General features: G+C 37.1%; 1 protein-coding gene across 1 annotated transcript in view; it reads right to left on the reverse strand.

The window, feature by feature from the left end:
* LOC149796371 (uncharacterized) overlaps positions 1–15,819 on the reverse strand; it is a 122,754-nt gene that overhangs the window by 9,062 nt on the left and 97,873 nt on the right. Inside the window, exons 22-23 of the mRNA XM_089960232.1 lie at positions 8,764–8,819; positions 825–952 (exon numbers count right to left, since the gene is read on the reverse strand). Coding sequence (XP_089816358.1) covers positions 825–952; positions 8,764–8,819 — 184 coding nt within the window. The remainder of the gene's footprint in view (positions 1–824; positions 953–8,763; positions 8,820–15,819) is intronic.

A 15,819-nucleotide genomic window follows, 5' to 3' on the forward strand; every position in this document is an offset into this window, starting at 1 on the left:
CTGCAAAAAAGGGAATACATTTTCAATGGTCATTTTTTCCCCCCATAGTATCTAATTCTTTAATTATCATTTGGACATTCATTTCCTGTCTAATCCTGCATATTTTGAATTAAATGTATAAATGGTATGTAATACAAAACAGTGTTTATAAACAAAAAATTAGTACAATGTAATACAAAACAGTGTTTATAAACATAAAATTAGTACAATGTAATATAAAACAGTGTTTATAAACATAAAATTAGTACAGTGTAATACAAAACAGTGTTTATAAACATAAAATTAGCACAATGTAATACAAAACAGTGTTTATAAACATAAAATTAATATAAAATTGCAATGTGACCATTCAGAATATTGACATTATAGTTACTACGTAGAAGTTTGATTTCAGGTGAGTCAACTGGTTTGATGTTATTCTCTTGTAAACTAAATAAATCATCAGAAGTCTAAATTTTGCCTTTTTTATTCCATCTATAAAATGTTGCTAAATTTAACAAAGAAAATTAACAAATATTTGATAACTCACTTTCTATCTGAATATTCACAAAAAGTATTCTAATTCAAATGGACACTTATTTATTTCAACTGAATCTAGGCTAGGAAGGAAGTTACAAACACAATGAATTTGCAAAATTGAAGTGGTACCCCATTCAGGGTCAGTTGGTTCCTTCTCATTCTCCACCTAGTATTAAGAACACCTAGTATTAAGAACACCTAGTATTAAGAACACCTATTAGAATATATGCTGTAACTGTGAGAATATGCTGTCCATTATAAAGCAGGTTTTAAAATAGTATACAATACATACAATATAAACTTACTTTTCTTCTCCGAGGGCTTTTTCTTTCTCCTCAGCCTCTTCACCTTGTCTGTAGAGGTCTGGTTTTCTCCATCACCAATAGGCACTAATCTTCCCCTTGCTATCTGGTTATCTCTTTCAGGATGTTGCCTACATAAAGACAGTATGAGATGTGTTGCCTAAATAAATATGTTATAAGATTCGTTGTCTTCATAAAGATGGTATGTGCTGCCTACATAAAGATGGTATGTGTCACCTACATAAAGATGGTATGTGTTGCCTACATAAAGATGGTATGTGTCACCTACATAAAGATGGTATGTGTCACCTACATAAAGATGGTATGTGTCACCTACATAAAGATGGTATGTATAGCCTACATAATGATGGCATATGATTTGTTGCCTACATCAAGATGGTATACAATGAGGCATGTTATCAGATTAAAAAATATTCAAAAAATTTATTTTTTAAAAAGAAAATAGCTACACATGTATGTTCTGAAAGGAACAGTTTACTGCAGTATTTATGCAAACTAGAGATATTAGCGATTGTTGCTTGCTAACTGTCATGGTTAATTGATGACTGTAATGGTTATTTGCTGACTGCAATGGTTACTTGCTGACACTCATGGTTACTTGCTGACTGTCACAGTTACTTGCTGACTGTAATGGTTGTTTATTGATTGTCACGGTTACTTGCAGACTGTAATGGTTGTTTGCTGACTGTCATAGTTACCTGCTGACTTTCATGGTTACTTGCCGACTTTCATAGTTACTTGGTAACTGTCATGGCTACTTGCTGACTGTAATGGTTACTTGCGAACTTTCATGGTCACTTGCTGACTGTAATGGTTGCTTGCTGACTATCATGGTTGCTTGCTGACTATCATGGTTACTTGCTGACTGTAATGGTTGCTTGCTGAATGTCATGGTTACTTGTGGACTGTAAAGGTTGCTTGCTTACTGTAATATTTACTTGCTGACTGTAATGGTTACTTGATGACTGTAATGACTACTTGCTGACTGTAATGGTTACTTCATGACTTTCATGGCTGCTTGCTCACTGTAATGGTTACTTGCTGACTGTAATGGTTAATTGATGACTTTCATGGTTCCTTGCTGACTGCAATGGTTACTTACTGACTGTAATGGATACTTGCTGACTTTCTTGGTTATATGCTGACTGAAATGGTTACTTGCTGACTGTCATATTTACTTGCCAACTGTAATGGTTGCTTGCTGACTGTCACGGTTACTTGCTGACTATAATGCTTGCTTGATGACTCATGGATACTTGATGACTGTCATGGTTACTTGCTGAAAGTAATGGTTGCTTGCTGACTGTAATGTTTACTTTCTGATTGCAATGGTTACTTCCTGACTGTAATGGTTGCTTGCTGACTGTAATGATTACTTGCTGACTGCCATGGTTACTTGCTGACTGTCAGGGTTACTTGCTGGCTGCCATGGTTACTTGCTGACTGTCAGGGTTACTTGCAGAATGTAATGGTTACTTGATGACTGTCATGGTTGCTTGCTGACTTTCATGGTTGCTTGATGACAGTAATTGTTATTTTCTGGCTGTAATGGTTACATGCTGACTGTAATGGTTACTTGCTGACTGTAATCATTACTTGCTGACTTTCATGGTTACTTGCTGACTGTCATAGTTACCTGTAGACTGTCATGGATACTTGCTGACTTTAATGTTACTTGTTGACTAATGGTTACATTCTGACTGAAATGGTTACTTGCTGTCATGATTACTTGCTGACTGTAATGGATGCTTGCTGACTGTAATGGTTGCTTGCTTATTGTCATGGTTACTTGCCGACTGTCATTGTTACTTGCTGACTGTCATTGTTATGTGCTGACTGTCATTGTTACTTGCTGACTGTCATGGTGACATGCTGACTTTCATGGTTACTTGCTGATTTACATGGTTACTTGCTGTCATGTTTACTTGCTAACTGTCATGGTTACTTGCTGACTTTCATAGTTACATGATGATTTACATGGTTACATGCTAACTGTCATGTTTACTTGCTAACTGTCATGGTTACTTGATGACTTTCATGGTTACTTGCTAACTTTCATGGTTACTTGCTAACTGTCATGGTTACTTGCTGAATTTCGTGGTTACCTGCTGACTGCCATGGTTACTTGCTGATTTTCATGGCTACTTGCTAACTGTCATGATTGCTTGCTGACTGTCATGGTTACTTGCTGACTTTCATGGTTACTTGCTGATTTACATGGTTACTTGCTAACTGTCATGTTTACTTGCTAACTGTCATGGTTACTTGCTAACTGTTATGGTTACTTGCTGAATTTCGTGGTTACCTGCTGACTGCCATGGTTACTTGCTGATTTTCATGGCTACTTGCTAACTGTCATGTTTACTTGCTAACTGTCATGGTTGCTTGCTGATTGTCATGGTTACTTGCTGATTTTCATGGTTACTTGCTAACTGTCAAGGTTACGTGCTGTCATAGTTACTTGCTGACTGTAATGGTTACTTGCTGACTTTCATGGTTGATTGCTGATTGTCATGGCTGCTTGCTGACTGTCATGGTCACTTGCTTACTGTAATGGTTACTCGCTGACTGCCATAGTTGCTTTCTGACTGTCATGGTTGATTGCTGACTAATGTTCACTTGCTGACTGTCATGGTTACTTTTGAATGTAATGGTTACTTGTTGACTTTCATGGTTACTTGCTGATTTTCATGGTTGCTTGCTGTTATATTTACTTGCTAACTGTCATGATTACTTGCCGACTGCCATGGCTACTTGCTGACTTTCATGGGTACTTGCTGATTTACATTGTTACTTGCTAACTGTCATGTTTACTTGCTAACTGTCATGTTTAGTTGCTAACTGTCATGGTTACTTGCTAACTTTCATGGTTACTTGCTAACTTTCATGGTTACGTGCTAACTGTCATGGTTACTTTCTGAATTTTGTGGTTACCTGCTGACTGCCATGGTTACTTGCTAATTTTCATGGCTACTTGCTAACTGTCATGGTTACTTGCTGACTTTCATGGTTACTTGCTGTCATGTTTACCTGCTAACTGTCATGGTTGCTAGGTAACTGTCATAGTTACCTGCTGACTGTAATGGTTACTTGTTGACTTTCATGGTTGATTGCTGATTGTCATGGTTGCTTGCTGGCTGTCATATTCACTTGCTAACTGTAATAGTTACTTGCTGACTGCTATAGTTGCTTTCTGACTGTCATGGTTGTTTGCTGGCTAATGTTTACTTGCTGACTGTCATGGTTACTTGCTGAATGTAATGGTTACTTGCTGGCTTTCTTGGTTCCTTGCTGACTGTAATGGTTACTTGCTGACTTTCATGTTTACTTGCTGAATGTCATGGATACTTGCTGACTTTCATGGTTCCTTGTTGACTGTAATGGTTACATGCTGACTGAAGCATTTACTTGCTGTCATGGATACTTCCTGACTGTCATAGTTACTTGTTTACTGTAATGGTTACTTGCTGACTGTATTGGTTACTTACTGTCATGGTTACTTGCTTACTGTAATGGTTACTTGCTGCCTGTATTGGTTACTTGCTGACTGTCATGGTTGCTCGCTGACTGTCATGTTTACTTGCTGACTGTCATGATTACTTGCTTACTTTCATGGTTACTTGTTGACTTTAATGGTTACTTGCTGACTGTAATGGTTGCTTGCTGACTGTAATGTTTGCTTGCTGACCTTCATGGTTGCTTTGCAAAGGGCCTTACTAAATGCAATTTGCTCGAATGGGGCTTAGAGAAAGGAACTTGGTGTTTAGAAACCAATTTTTGGAGATAGGCATTCAGTTGCCTAAATGATGATGTGGAATACTTAAAACCCAATGGACATCAATATAAACAAAATCTCATGAAAAAATAAAACAGTTACTGAAAACTAAAGCTAGAAAGACAAAGTTGGAGATATGTTTTTGAAGAGCTTATTGTAAAATATGTGCATGAATACTAGCATAAAAAAATAAAGATATGAAGTTGATCAAAAAGAGCCATAACTCTGTACAAAATGAGCAAATGAGACACAGTGTTCTTTGAAACAACTTTTGCATCCAAATACATTACAGTGTTGTTTATGTTAATTACAAGGAACATCCCATGCAAAAAAAGAAATTTGATGACAAAAGCCATAACTCCAAAATGGGGCAGACAAGACATAACCATAAATCAAGCATCTATGTCAAACAGACAATGTTTTCGCATCTTCAGTTTGAATATATCAAAGGTTCTTATGATATGCTGATTGCATGCAACATTCTGGGTTTCCATGTGAAGACTCTTGTATGCTCAAGAACAAACATACCTCCATCCATAATGGATTAGATGAGACTAAACAGATGGTGTACATCAGAACTTGGAGTTGTTGTATTTAAATATACCATCTGGAAATGAAGTTATTATGTTATAATACACCTTTAGGACTCATAGCATCAGGACATAGAGTTGTTGCATTCAAGTATAACATCTGGACAGAGTCTTGTTGCATGTCAAGACAGAGTTGTTTGTGTTTCAATACACCATCAGGAAATGGAGAAGTTGTGCTCAAATAGACCAACAAGACATAATTGTTGTGTTTAAATACACCATCAGGACACGCATGTGTTGTGTTTCAATACACCACCAATACACAGAGTTGTTGTTTTTAAATACACCATTAGGATGGAGAATTGTTGGAAAATATGTCAGTATAAGGCTCCATCATTTATAAAGTAGGTTAATTTTATGGATCCCATGAACAAGACTATAAACAGACTGTAATTACATTTTAATCATTTAAAGTTACAACCATCTCCTACTGGTAGATGGGCAGTAATTGTATTGGAGTTAACTGAGTTAATAACCAGTTCTTTGCTTGTTACACACATATACTCCCACTGCAAACTGAAAATGTTAACAAAAAATCCTAACAAAATTTTGAAGAACACTTAAAAAATATATATGAACATGAACCTAATCAGGTCATCTATACGTGCATATAAATATGTAAACTAAATATCATTTGTCTCATGCATGTGAAAACTACAAAGTACAAATGAAGGAGCTCCAGACTTAAATGCAGGCAATATTTGTTTACTGACATATTAACATATCCCAAATACACCCATATTTTGTTTCACATGAAACTGGCCATGGTCTACATATAAGGCTTGGCCACAACTTGGTTGACCACAACTTGGTTGGGATAAATAGTATTGAAATAAAAAGAAAGCAAAAGCTTTAACATTGAGATTAATACAGGGTGTTGACAGGTATATGACTATACATGCTCATGGCTGTCAAAGTCATTGTTATGTCAAGCTAACACAATGGCAGTCTTGACACGAATAAAGTTACCTCTTTTAAGTAGCTCAGTCAAATAAAATAAAGTAAATACTTGTCAATTGCTTAAACTGGAGATTCTCTGGGAGTTGTGTATCTTATTGACAAACCTCAATGTCTGTCCCAAGCTGGTGGTGTTTGTCTTACTGACAAACCCAATGTATGTCCCAAGCTAGTTGTGAATTCAAAGCTGGGAGTTATGTGTCTTACTGAGAAACCACAATGTCTATCCCATGCTGGTGGTGTTTGTCTTACTGACAAACCTCAATGTCTGTCCCAAGCTAGTTGTGAATTCAAAGCTGGGAGTTATGTGTCTTACTGACAAACCACAATGTCTATCCCAAGCTGATGGTGAATTCAAATCTGACCTCAGTCTCTTACAATACTCAATGTTCATTCAAGTTTGAAAGTGACATTTGTCTTGCCACTGTTTAATGGCTAAACCTAATGATCGATGTAAGTGTTTTTTTCAGTGCTAGACACTAACATACAGTCTATTTTATTTCTTTGCTTTACCTGACACTGGAATTATCACTAGTAAAACAAATGCATTCGTAAACTCATAATGTATTCAACTTTGTCTTATTAGTAGAAATTTTAATCAACAACTCAACTTGTTTAAAAAAAAAAAACTCATAGCGCCATTTAGGTTAATACACTAGAATATTATACAATTTCACAAAATTACATGAAATCAAATAAATGGGTGATTTGGTCTCAATGAAATAAGACAGGAGTTTTATAATTTTCATTTTTCGTTTTTAAGTCCCTGGACAACAAAAGCAAGAAAAAAGATAGACATATTATTATTTGAAATTCAAATTTAACAGAAAATGATTGACACTTCATATTACCTTTAAACAGTGTTGATGAAAGGCACATACTTCATCTTTGCCATCTTTAGATATGCACAAGTGACAAACCTTTTAAGCAAAATAACTGTGCCTAAATGGAGGGAACATATTTTTACATGGATCATGACAGCTAGAAAAGAAAAAAAACGTGCCTGAAGGAACTGTATAAACTTTATTCCAAAACATGTTTTCTCTTTTTCTCTTACATCTAATTGCAGATATTAATACTCCAATATTGGTTCATTTCACTGTATTTCTCAGAATCTAACACATTAATTCCAATCCATGTATTCCTTGCCTTTCTTCTATTTAGAATTGTAACCAGGAAAGTGCTTTTCATTTCTTTTCTTTCTTACTTTATATATCAGCATTACAAGTGCCCTGGATGGGTGTGCTAGGTGTCCCTCTGCCCTGGATGGGTGTGCTAGGTGTCCCTCTCACCTGGTGGAGTGTGCTACATGTGTCCCTCTGAGCTGGTGGGTTGTGCTACATGTGTCCCTCTGAGCTGGATGGGTTGTGCTATGTGTCCCTATGACCTGGTGGAGTGTGCTTCAGGTGTCCCTATGACCTGGCAGAAGGTGCTTTTGATGCCATTCTGAATGCATGAATGCACTTTAAGTGTCCTTCTAGCCTGGCAGAACAAACTCTAGGTGTCCTAGCCTGGCAGAACTCTAGGTGTCCTTATAGCCTGGCAGGACAAACTATAGGTGTCCTTATAGCCTGGCAAAACAAACTCTAGGTGTCCTTCTGGTATGGCGGAACATGCTCCAGATACCCTTGTGACCTGGCAAAGCAAGCTTCAGGTGCCCTTCCCTAATGACCTGGCGTAGCATATTTCAGATGCCCTTATGACCTGGCAAAGCATGCTTTAGTTGCCCTTCTGGCAACCTTTTACTTTGACATTTTCGGAGTCTGTAGAAAACACTGAAAATGGCCAGAATTACCAGGTGGAAATCACACTAGATTTAACTTTTCATGATCAGTATGATTTTTTTGCCCAAACACAGATAGGGAGATATCCAGTCTGCCTAAGGAGGCAATCTGCTAAATTCAACTTGGATTGGGTGGAACAATTATTTGTTAGGTATGGGAAGGAGGGGTAACCACAACAGAACAGAATCAGAATGATAAGAACAAAAAAGAACAGGTTTTTCCATCATCCTTCAAGTACATTTATATGAAATAGCCTGCATGAAGGTATACCTATACAGTATATACAGGAAGGTATACCTATACAGTATATACAGGAAGGTATACCTATACAGTATATACAGGAAGGTATACCTATACAGTATATACAGGAAGGTATACCTATACAGTATATACAGGAAGGTATACCTATACAGTATACACAGTTTGATTATACCTATACAGTATATATAGGAAGGTATACTGATACAGTATATACAGGAAGGTATACCTGTACAGTATATACAGGAAGGTATACCTATACAGTATATACAGGAAGGTATACCTATACAGTATACACAGTTTGATTATACCTATACAGTATATATAGGAAGGTATACTGATACAGTATATACAGGAAGGTATACCTGTACAGTATATACAGGAAGGTATACCTATACAGTATACACAGTTTGATTATACCTATACAGTATACAGTTTGATGTCAAATGTGGCAGAAAGCTGGAAACTAAATAATGCAGAGAAACCATATTATCCACCGACAGTCAAAATAGACTAAAATGGAACAGAGTCAGGAACAGAGATTAATCTAAACTTACTTTTTTCTCCTCTCCTCTTCCTCATTCCTGATCTTTTCTTGGAATAGGAACTTTTTCTGTAAAGAAATATTATGAATAACTGTATATATATATACATTTTTAAGAAAATGGAACTTGTCAGATCAAAATAAAAATATATGTTGAAATCAAACTAAAATTCATTGTTGTGTCATCAATCTGCAGCCTAAACAAATATATATATGTCTTAATTTAAAGTAATTGGTATGGGCTTTAATTTGAACTAATTCACTAATTCATATCTTGAATTGAAGTAATTTATATGCAGTTTAATTCAACTAATTTATATGGGTCTTATTTTGAACTAATTTATATCGGACTTACTGTTAAGAGCTTTTAATACATTGTTATCAATATGTGGGCATTAAAGCAATAGACAAGACAGGTAAAACTGAATAAACCAAAGATGTACAGGTTGTATAGGGTAGTAGTTTTGGTATCAGCATTATCATCTCATTTCTATTTATTATTATATTTCTTTCAACACTGAGCCTAATTAAACAACTAATTGTTTGTTTAATACTAATTGGTTTTATCATTAAAAAATAGAAGAAATATAACCCATAATTTTCAAGTGTTATGAAATGCTGTACACATTTATTCAACTTTCTAAATAGCAGATTCAGAACATGCATCATGGATTTTGGAAAATCCACATTTCTGTGGTGGAAATTAATCCATCTTCAATTTTGGCCATACTGAAACTGAAACAGTGTTCTTTGTCGTTTCTTGTATCTATGTGGGTGGATTAAGTTTTATTGCTCCAATTGGAAAGTTGCAGCAATATAACGATGTAATAGTACGTGTACCTGTATAGCTATATAACTGTGTAATAGTATATGTACATGTATATCAATATAACTATGTAAATACTACATGTACATGTATAGCAATATAACTATGCAATAGTACATGTACATGTATAGCAATATAACTATGCAATAGTACATGTACATGTATAGCAATATAACTATGCAATAGTACATGTACATGTATAGCAATATAACTATGTAATAGTATATATACATGTATATCAATATAACTATGTAAATAGTACATGTACATGTATAGCAATATAACTATGCAATAGTATATATACATGTATATCAATATAACTATGTAAATACTACATGTACATGTATAGCAATATAACTATGCAATAGTATATGTACATGTATAGCAATATAACTATGCAATAGTACATGTACATGTATAGCAATATAACTATGCAATAGTACATGTACATGTATAGCAATATAACTATGTAATAGTATATATACATGTATATCAATATAACTATGTAAATAGTACATGTACATGTATAGCAATATAACTATGCAATAGTACATGTACATGTATAGCAATATAACTATGCAATAGTACATGTACATGTATAGCAATATAACTATGTAATAGTACATGTACTCCATTGACATTATATGGGATTTACTTGATGGCTGTGCTACAGGAGAGATTGCAGAATGCTCTTTTTAAGTTCCATTTAGTTTCCATTTATCTGCCCCCTAGAAGTGTATTGACATATGTGTATTGTAAGAGATGAAAGAAAACGATTTGTGCAAAGAATCCCAGGATAATATATTTACACACAACATTTAAGAACAGAGAGAGAGAGAGAGAGAGAAAGAGAGAGAGAAAGAAAGAGATAGAGATTCTGCTTTTAAACCAATAAACTCTCTTGGATGTATGTATCCAAAATAAAATTTTCCAATCACTTGAGCTCTACCGAATGTTTCACTTTCTTGAATCAGTGCTTTGCTGACAACCATGTCAAGTTTCTGATCTGTTCCATAATGCTGTATTAGGGTTTTAAGTCCATCAATGTCACCCATCAAAAAGGTGATCACACTTGTCGGTCTTTGAACTAAACCATACCATAACAAATTTGCTTCAAACAGCGGCAAGACCATACACTTTAATGTACACACAGAATATTCTAGTTTCTAATGTGGGTACATCAACTGGATGTTAGCTGCTCATTTATGCATGAAGGAATGTCTGTTCATTTACGTGTAAAGGAATGTCGGTTCATTGAAGGAATGTCTGCTCATTTACGTGTGAAAGAATGTCTGTTCATTTGAAGGAATGTCTGCTCATTTATTGGTGAAGGAATGTCTGCTCATTTATTGGTGAAGGAATGTTTGCTCATTTACGTGTGAAGGAATGTCTGTTCATTTGAAGGAATACTCGCCCATTTACGTGTGAAGGAATGTCTGTTCATTTATTGGTGAAGGAATGTCTGTTCATTTATGCTTGAAGGAATGTCTACTCATTTATTGGTGAAGGAATGTCTGTTCATTTATGCTTGAAGGAATGTCTGCTCATTTATGTGTGAAGGAATGTCTGCTCATTTATTGGTGAAGGAATTTATGTTCATTTATGCTTGAAGGAATGTCTGCTCATTTACTGGTGAAGGAATGTCTGTTCATTTATGTGTGAAGAAATGTCCATTTATGCTTGAAGGAATTTTTGCTCATTTATGTTTGAAGGAATGTTTTCTCATTTACATGTGAAGGAATGTCTGTTCATTTATGCATGAAGGAATGTTTGTTCATTTACATGTGAAAGAATGTCTGTTCATTTATGCTTGAAGGAATGTATGTTCATTTATTGGTGAAGGAATGTATGTTCATTTATGCATGAAAGAAGGTCTGTTCATTTATGCATGAAAGAATGTTTGTTCATTTATGCATGAAAGAAGGTCTGTTCATTTAGGCTTGAAGGAATGTCTGTTCATTTATGCATGAAAGAATGTTTGTTCATTTATGCATGAAAGAAGGTCTGTTCATTTATGCTTGAAGGAATGTCTGTTCATTTATGCATGAAGGAATGTCTGTTCATTTATTGGTGAAGGAATGTCTGTTCATTTATGCTTGAAGGAATGTCTGCTCATTTATTGGTGAAGGAATGTCTGTTCATTTATGCTTGAAGGAATGTCTGTTCATTTATGCATGAAGGAATGTCTGTTCATTTATGCTTGAAGGAATGTCTGCTCATTCATTGGTGAAGAAATGTCTGTTCATTTATGCATGAAGGAATGTCTGTTCATTTACATGTGAAAGAATGTCTGTTCATTTATGCTTGAAGGAATGTCTGTTCATTTATGCATGAAGGAATGTCTGTTCATTTATGCATGAAAGAAGGTCTGTTCATTTATGCTTGAAGGAATGTCTGTTCATTTATGCATGAAGGAAAGTCTGTTCATTTATTGGTGAAGGAATGTCTGTTCATTTATGCTTGAAGGAATGTCTGCTCATTTATTGATGAAGGGATGTCTGTTCATTTATGCTTGAAGGAATGTCTGTTCATTTATGCATGAAGGAATGTCTGCTCATTTATTGGTGAAGGAATGTCCATTTATGCTTGAAGGAATGTATAACTTGGACTCACAGCAAAACAGATACAGGATTACTTCTCCATGAGGGCAATGATTTGGATGACTTGCTTCATGTGCTCAATAACAATCAAGCTTTTTTGACTATTATGCCTTTCTTGCTAACGTCTGGCATAAGCAAATGGCCTTCGTTAAGCTCACCTACATCTGCCATTCATGCCAGCATTAGCTTGTGGATCACATCACAGATCTCATGGACTCTTTTACCACAGACTCAATCATGGACAGAATGAAAGAAAATGATTTTAGTGTGGCCTTGCATTGAGTAAATGCCTGTGAGTTTCCTATAAATTTGAGTGAGCTTCTTTTTTGTACAGACCCACCAGTATCCTACCAGTTTGTTTCTGCCTGTTTGAGAATTTGTGATGGAACAAGATGGGTTGCTTCATATTATGCATATCACCAGTCATGCCAAAACATTTATGACTTAAGTTACACGCTACCTAAAGTCAGGCATTCAGTGAACCATACCCAAAAGTCAGGCATTCAGTGAACCATACCCAAAACTTCATAAGAGTCATGGCAGAAGCATTGATATTGAGTAGCTATTATGTGGGTTGGCAGCCAAGTGCAACTGTAATGGTAGAAACAATAGCATGGCAGATGTGACTGCCTGTCTCATCTAGTGGCTTCTGAGGTAGCAAAAGAATACATAGGTCGGCCTCTTTGGTCTGCAGGCCTTGAGGAGAAGAGCAATGAAGTGATTGCAGAATCTATTACATATATGAGGCTCAACTGGGGGCCTGGATGATTGTTTCAGTGAAGTCATCTCTCCTTGGCATGTACACAGTAGTTGTGAAGCACTTAGTGACCACATACCTGCAGGCACCTCACAAGAGATCTAAAAGAAGAGCCACTAATCCAGACTTCTTTGATGAATATCAGCAGTCACATCTTCTTCAGTTATGGATCAATACCTTTTGCCCATGGTCACTAACATGGAGACTTGGAAATGCATGTACAGGAGCCTCAGCTGTCATTGTATGTGATGACATATCCCAGTAGTGCCTTGTAATATCTGACCAAGGTGCTGGCCTCTCTGCAGGTGCATAAAAGACATTCCAGATCCCCTGAGTCAATGACCTGGCAGCTAGGTCATGTGCTTGCAGTCATTTGGACTGCCGGCTTTGAATATGCTGATAATAACTCAACCAATTTCCTCATCCCCTGCCAGCCAGACTTTGGTCTGTTTTTTAATGCTAATTTAGCCCTGGACACCTCATGGTGTGCTAGCATGCTCATCCTGACTATAAACTGCAGCAGCACAATGGAAGTCCATTAATGGTACTTTACAGGCATCTTTGTCTTCTCTGAGTTGATATAAATGGCAGACAATCCAGGCAGGAATGACTGGAAGGATTCCAGGGTTGATCCCCCATGAATGCAATTGTTTAAAGCCCATTATGTCTGCTGTCCCAATAATAGCCACAATATTCATTTCTTTGTAGCCAAACAATTTGACTCAAGGGGTGCATTCATCAACCCCATGAAATTGCTGAAAAATCAGGCAGCCATGTCAAGGCTTACAAGTTCCTCTACATTATAGCCACTGGAGTTGTTTTAGAGCCCTGGATCCAAAGTTGACATGTGACCATTGGACATAATCTGGTATGGACATGGGTATGCATTTCCAGCTTTTCTTCCCCCTCTCAGAACTGGCCATGAGAGAGACTTCACTAAATACATGTCTGTGTACTTGTTACACTATCTAATAATCTGCTTTTGCTTTTTGGGGGGGTTTCATAGTGCCCTACCAACACAAACTTCTCCATGAGTGTGGGGTCCAGCTTTTTGCTATCCCACCACTGATGACCCACACAGCCTTTGGGTTGGAGACCATGGTCAGCTGGATACCCTCCCAAATGTTGCCCTCATAGAAACTCTATCATGTGTACTTCCATGAAATGGAGGGTTGCTGGTCATTTGTGGTAAATGGACTCCACCTCCTTGCTGTTGTAGACTTTTGCCACCATTTCTCCATCTCTATGTGCTTCTGCCCTCAACAGATTGAACTTGTCCGTTATAACACATGCATCCATGTTCTGAACTTGGGAGAGGAACATAATGCAAATAAAGTGTTCTCTACCTGCTGGGAGGGTGGGGTGGATGACATTCTCTATCTGCTGGGAGGGTGGGGTGGATGACATTCTCTATCTGCTGGGAGGGTGGGGTGGATGACATTCTCTATCTGCTGATAGGTCATCCTCCTCAATGAGACACATGCTGTTGATGCTTGCTGCTCCGTCAATATTTGCATCACAGAAGCTGTGGCACCATCTTAAATCAAAGGTTTTGGGAATTGGCACAGGGTGTGGTACTGCCTCGTAAAGACCAATGGACCTCAGACAGCTTGAGCTCAATGGTTCCTATGGAGGTTGGATTTCTGCCTTTCCCTCTCTGTCATCTGCTCTACCATCTCAATAATCACAAACACAGCATGGGCAGCCCACAGGTATTCAAGCCATTTCAGGATCTGCTGCAACGCTTCTCTAATACTTTAAAGTGTATCTCATGTAACATACATTTCTTGCATGATATAAATTAACAGACATGCAGTTTTCTCATGGCCATCATCAGCCTATACTGCACTCTATCCTTCTTTTCCTTGTACAGCGGCATGGTCCTTACGTTGTTCCTAATGCTTATGTACACGGCATGCCACTGGTTGTGCATGCCCATTTCTCAGCTTTTGCAGGAGCACCTCAAAATATTCTATGATACATGGCAACCCTCATCAGTTTCTTCCAGCAACTGCAAACCCACCCCCCATCACCACCATTCTGCAGTTCTGCACAGTACTAGTATATCTAATGCCACATACTTTTCTTTTAAAAAAATTGTCATAATTACTTTCTGTCTGAAATTACTTTTGTGTGTGGATGGCATAGGTAAGTATAAACTGTGCACCTACCAGTGAGGATGCTTCCAGCAAAATACGACTGTGTAAACATTAAAATAAACCAAAGGAACCATAAGTAGAACCACATGTACAAGGTAAAACAGTTGGTCTGAAAATCATAAATCCCCACCCCATGCTATTTGCATGGTCAGTGGAAAAATGACATGACGGGGCATATATTGGTGACTTACTTGGTATGCCACATGCCATTTGTACGTGGATGATGAATACTGAAGAAAAGGGCAAACATACAAGAGAAAAGGCAGCTGCCAGAAAGGCAATACAACAAGCAATGACAGCTGCAAGCAATACATCAAGCCTTGGCAGTTGCAAGCAATACAACAAGCAATGGCAGCTGCCAGAAAGGCAATAAAAGAAGAAATGGCAGCTGCCAGAAAGGCAATACAACAAGCAATGGCAGCTGCTAGAAAGGCAATACAACAAGCAATGGCAGCTGCCAGAAAGCAAAAGGATTGAAAGAGATAGCCTTATTGTAAAAACCCCAGTTGGAACTTGATTGATGTTCTCCGCCAACTAAGCAAATTTAATGTTGGATCTGCTTGTTGGGGTGGGTGATAATACCACCATTTTCCCAACCTCCCTGTCAAATCCCTCTAGGTCACAAAATGGTGTTATGATCGCCTACCCTTCTGCTTGGTTTAAAAATATCAACCATGGTTGGGTTTACAGCATTCAGGGTTTCTCCAGTCTGTTTATTTAGTGTGTT

Source organism: Sinohyriopsis cumingii, chromosome 6 (assembly GCF_028554795.1).
Source record: "Sinohyriopsis cumingii isolate HCF-2022 chromosome 6, ASM2855479v2, whole genome shotgun sequence".
NCBI classification, from domain to species: Eukaryota; Metazoa; Mollusca; class Bivalvia; order Unionida; family Unionidae; genus Sinohyriopsis; species Sinohyriopsis cumingii.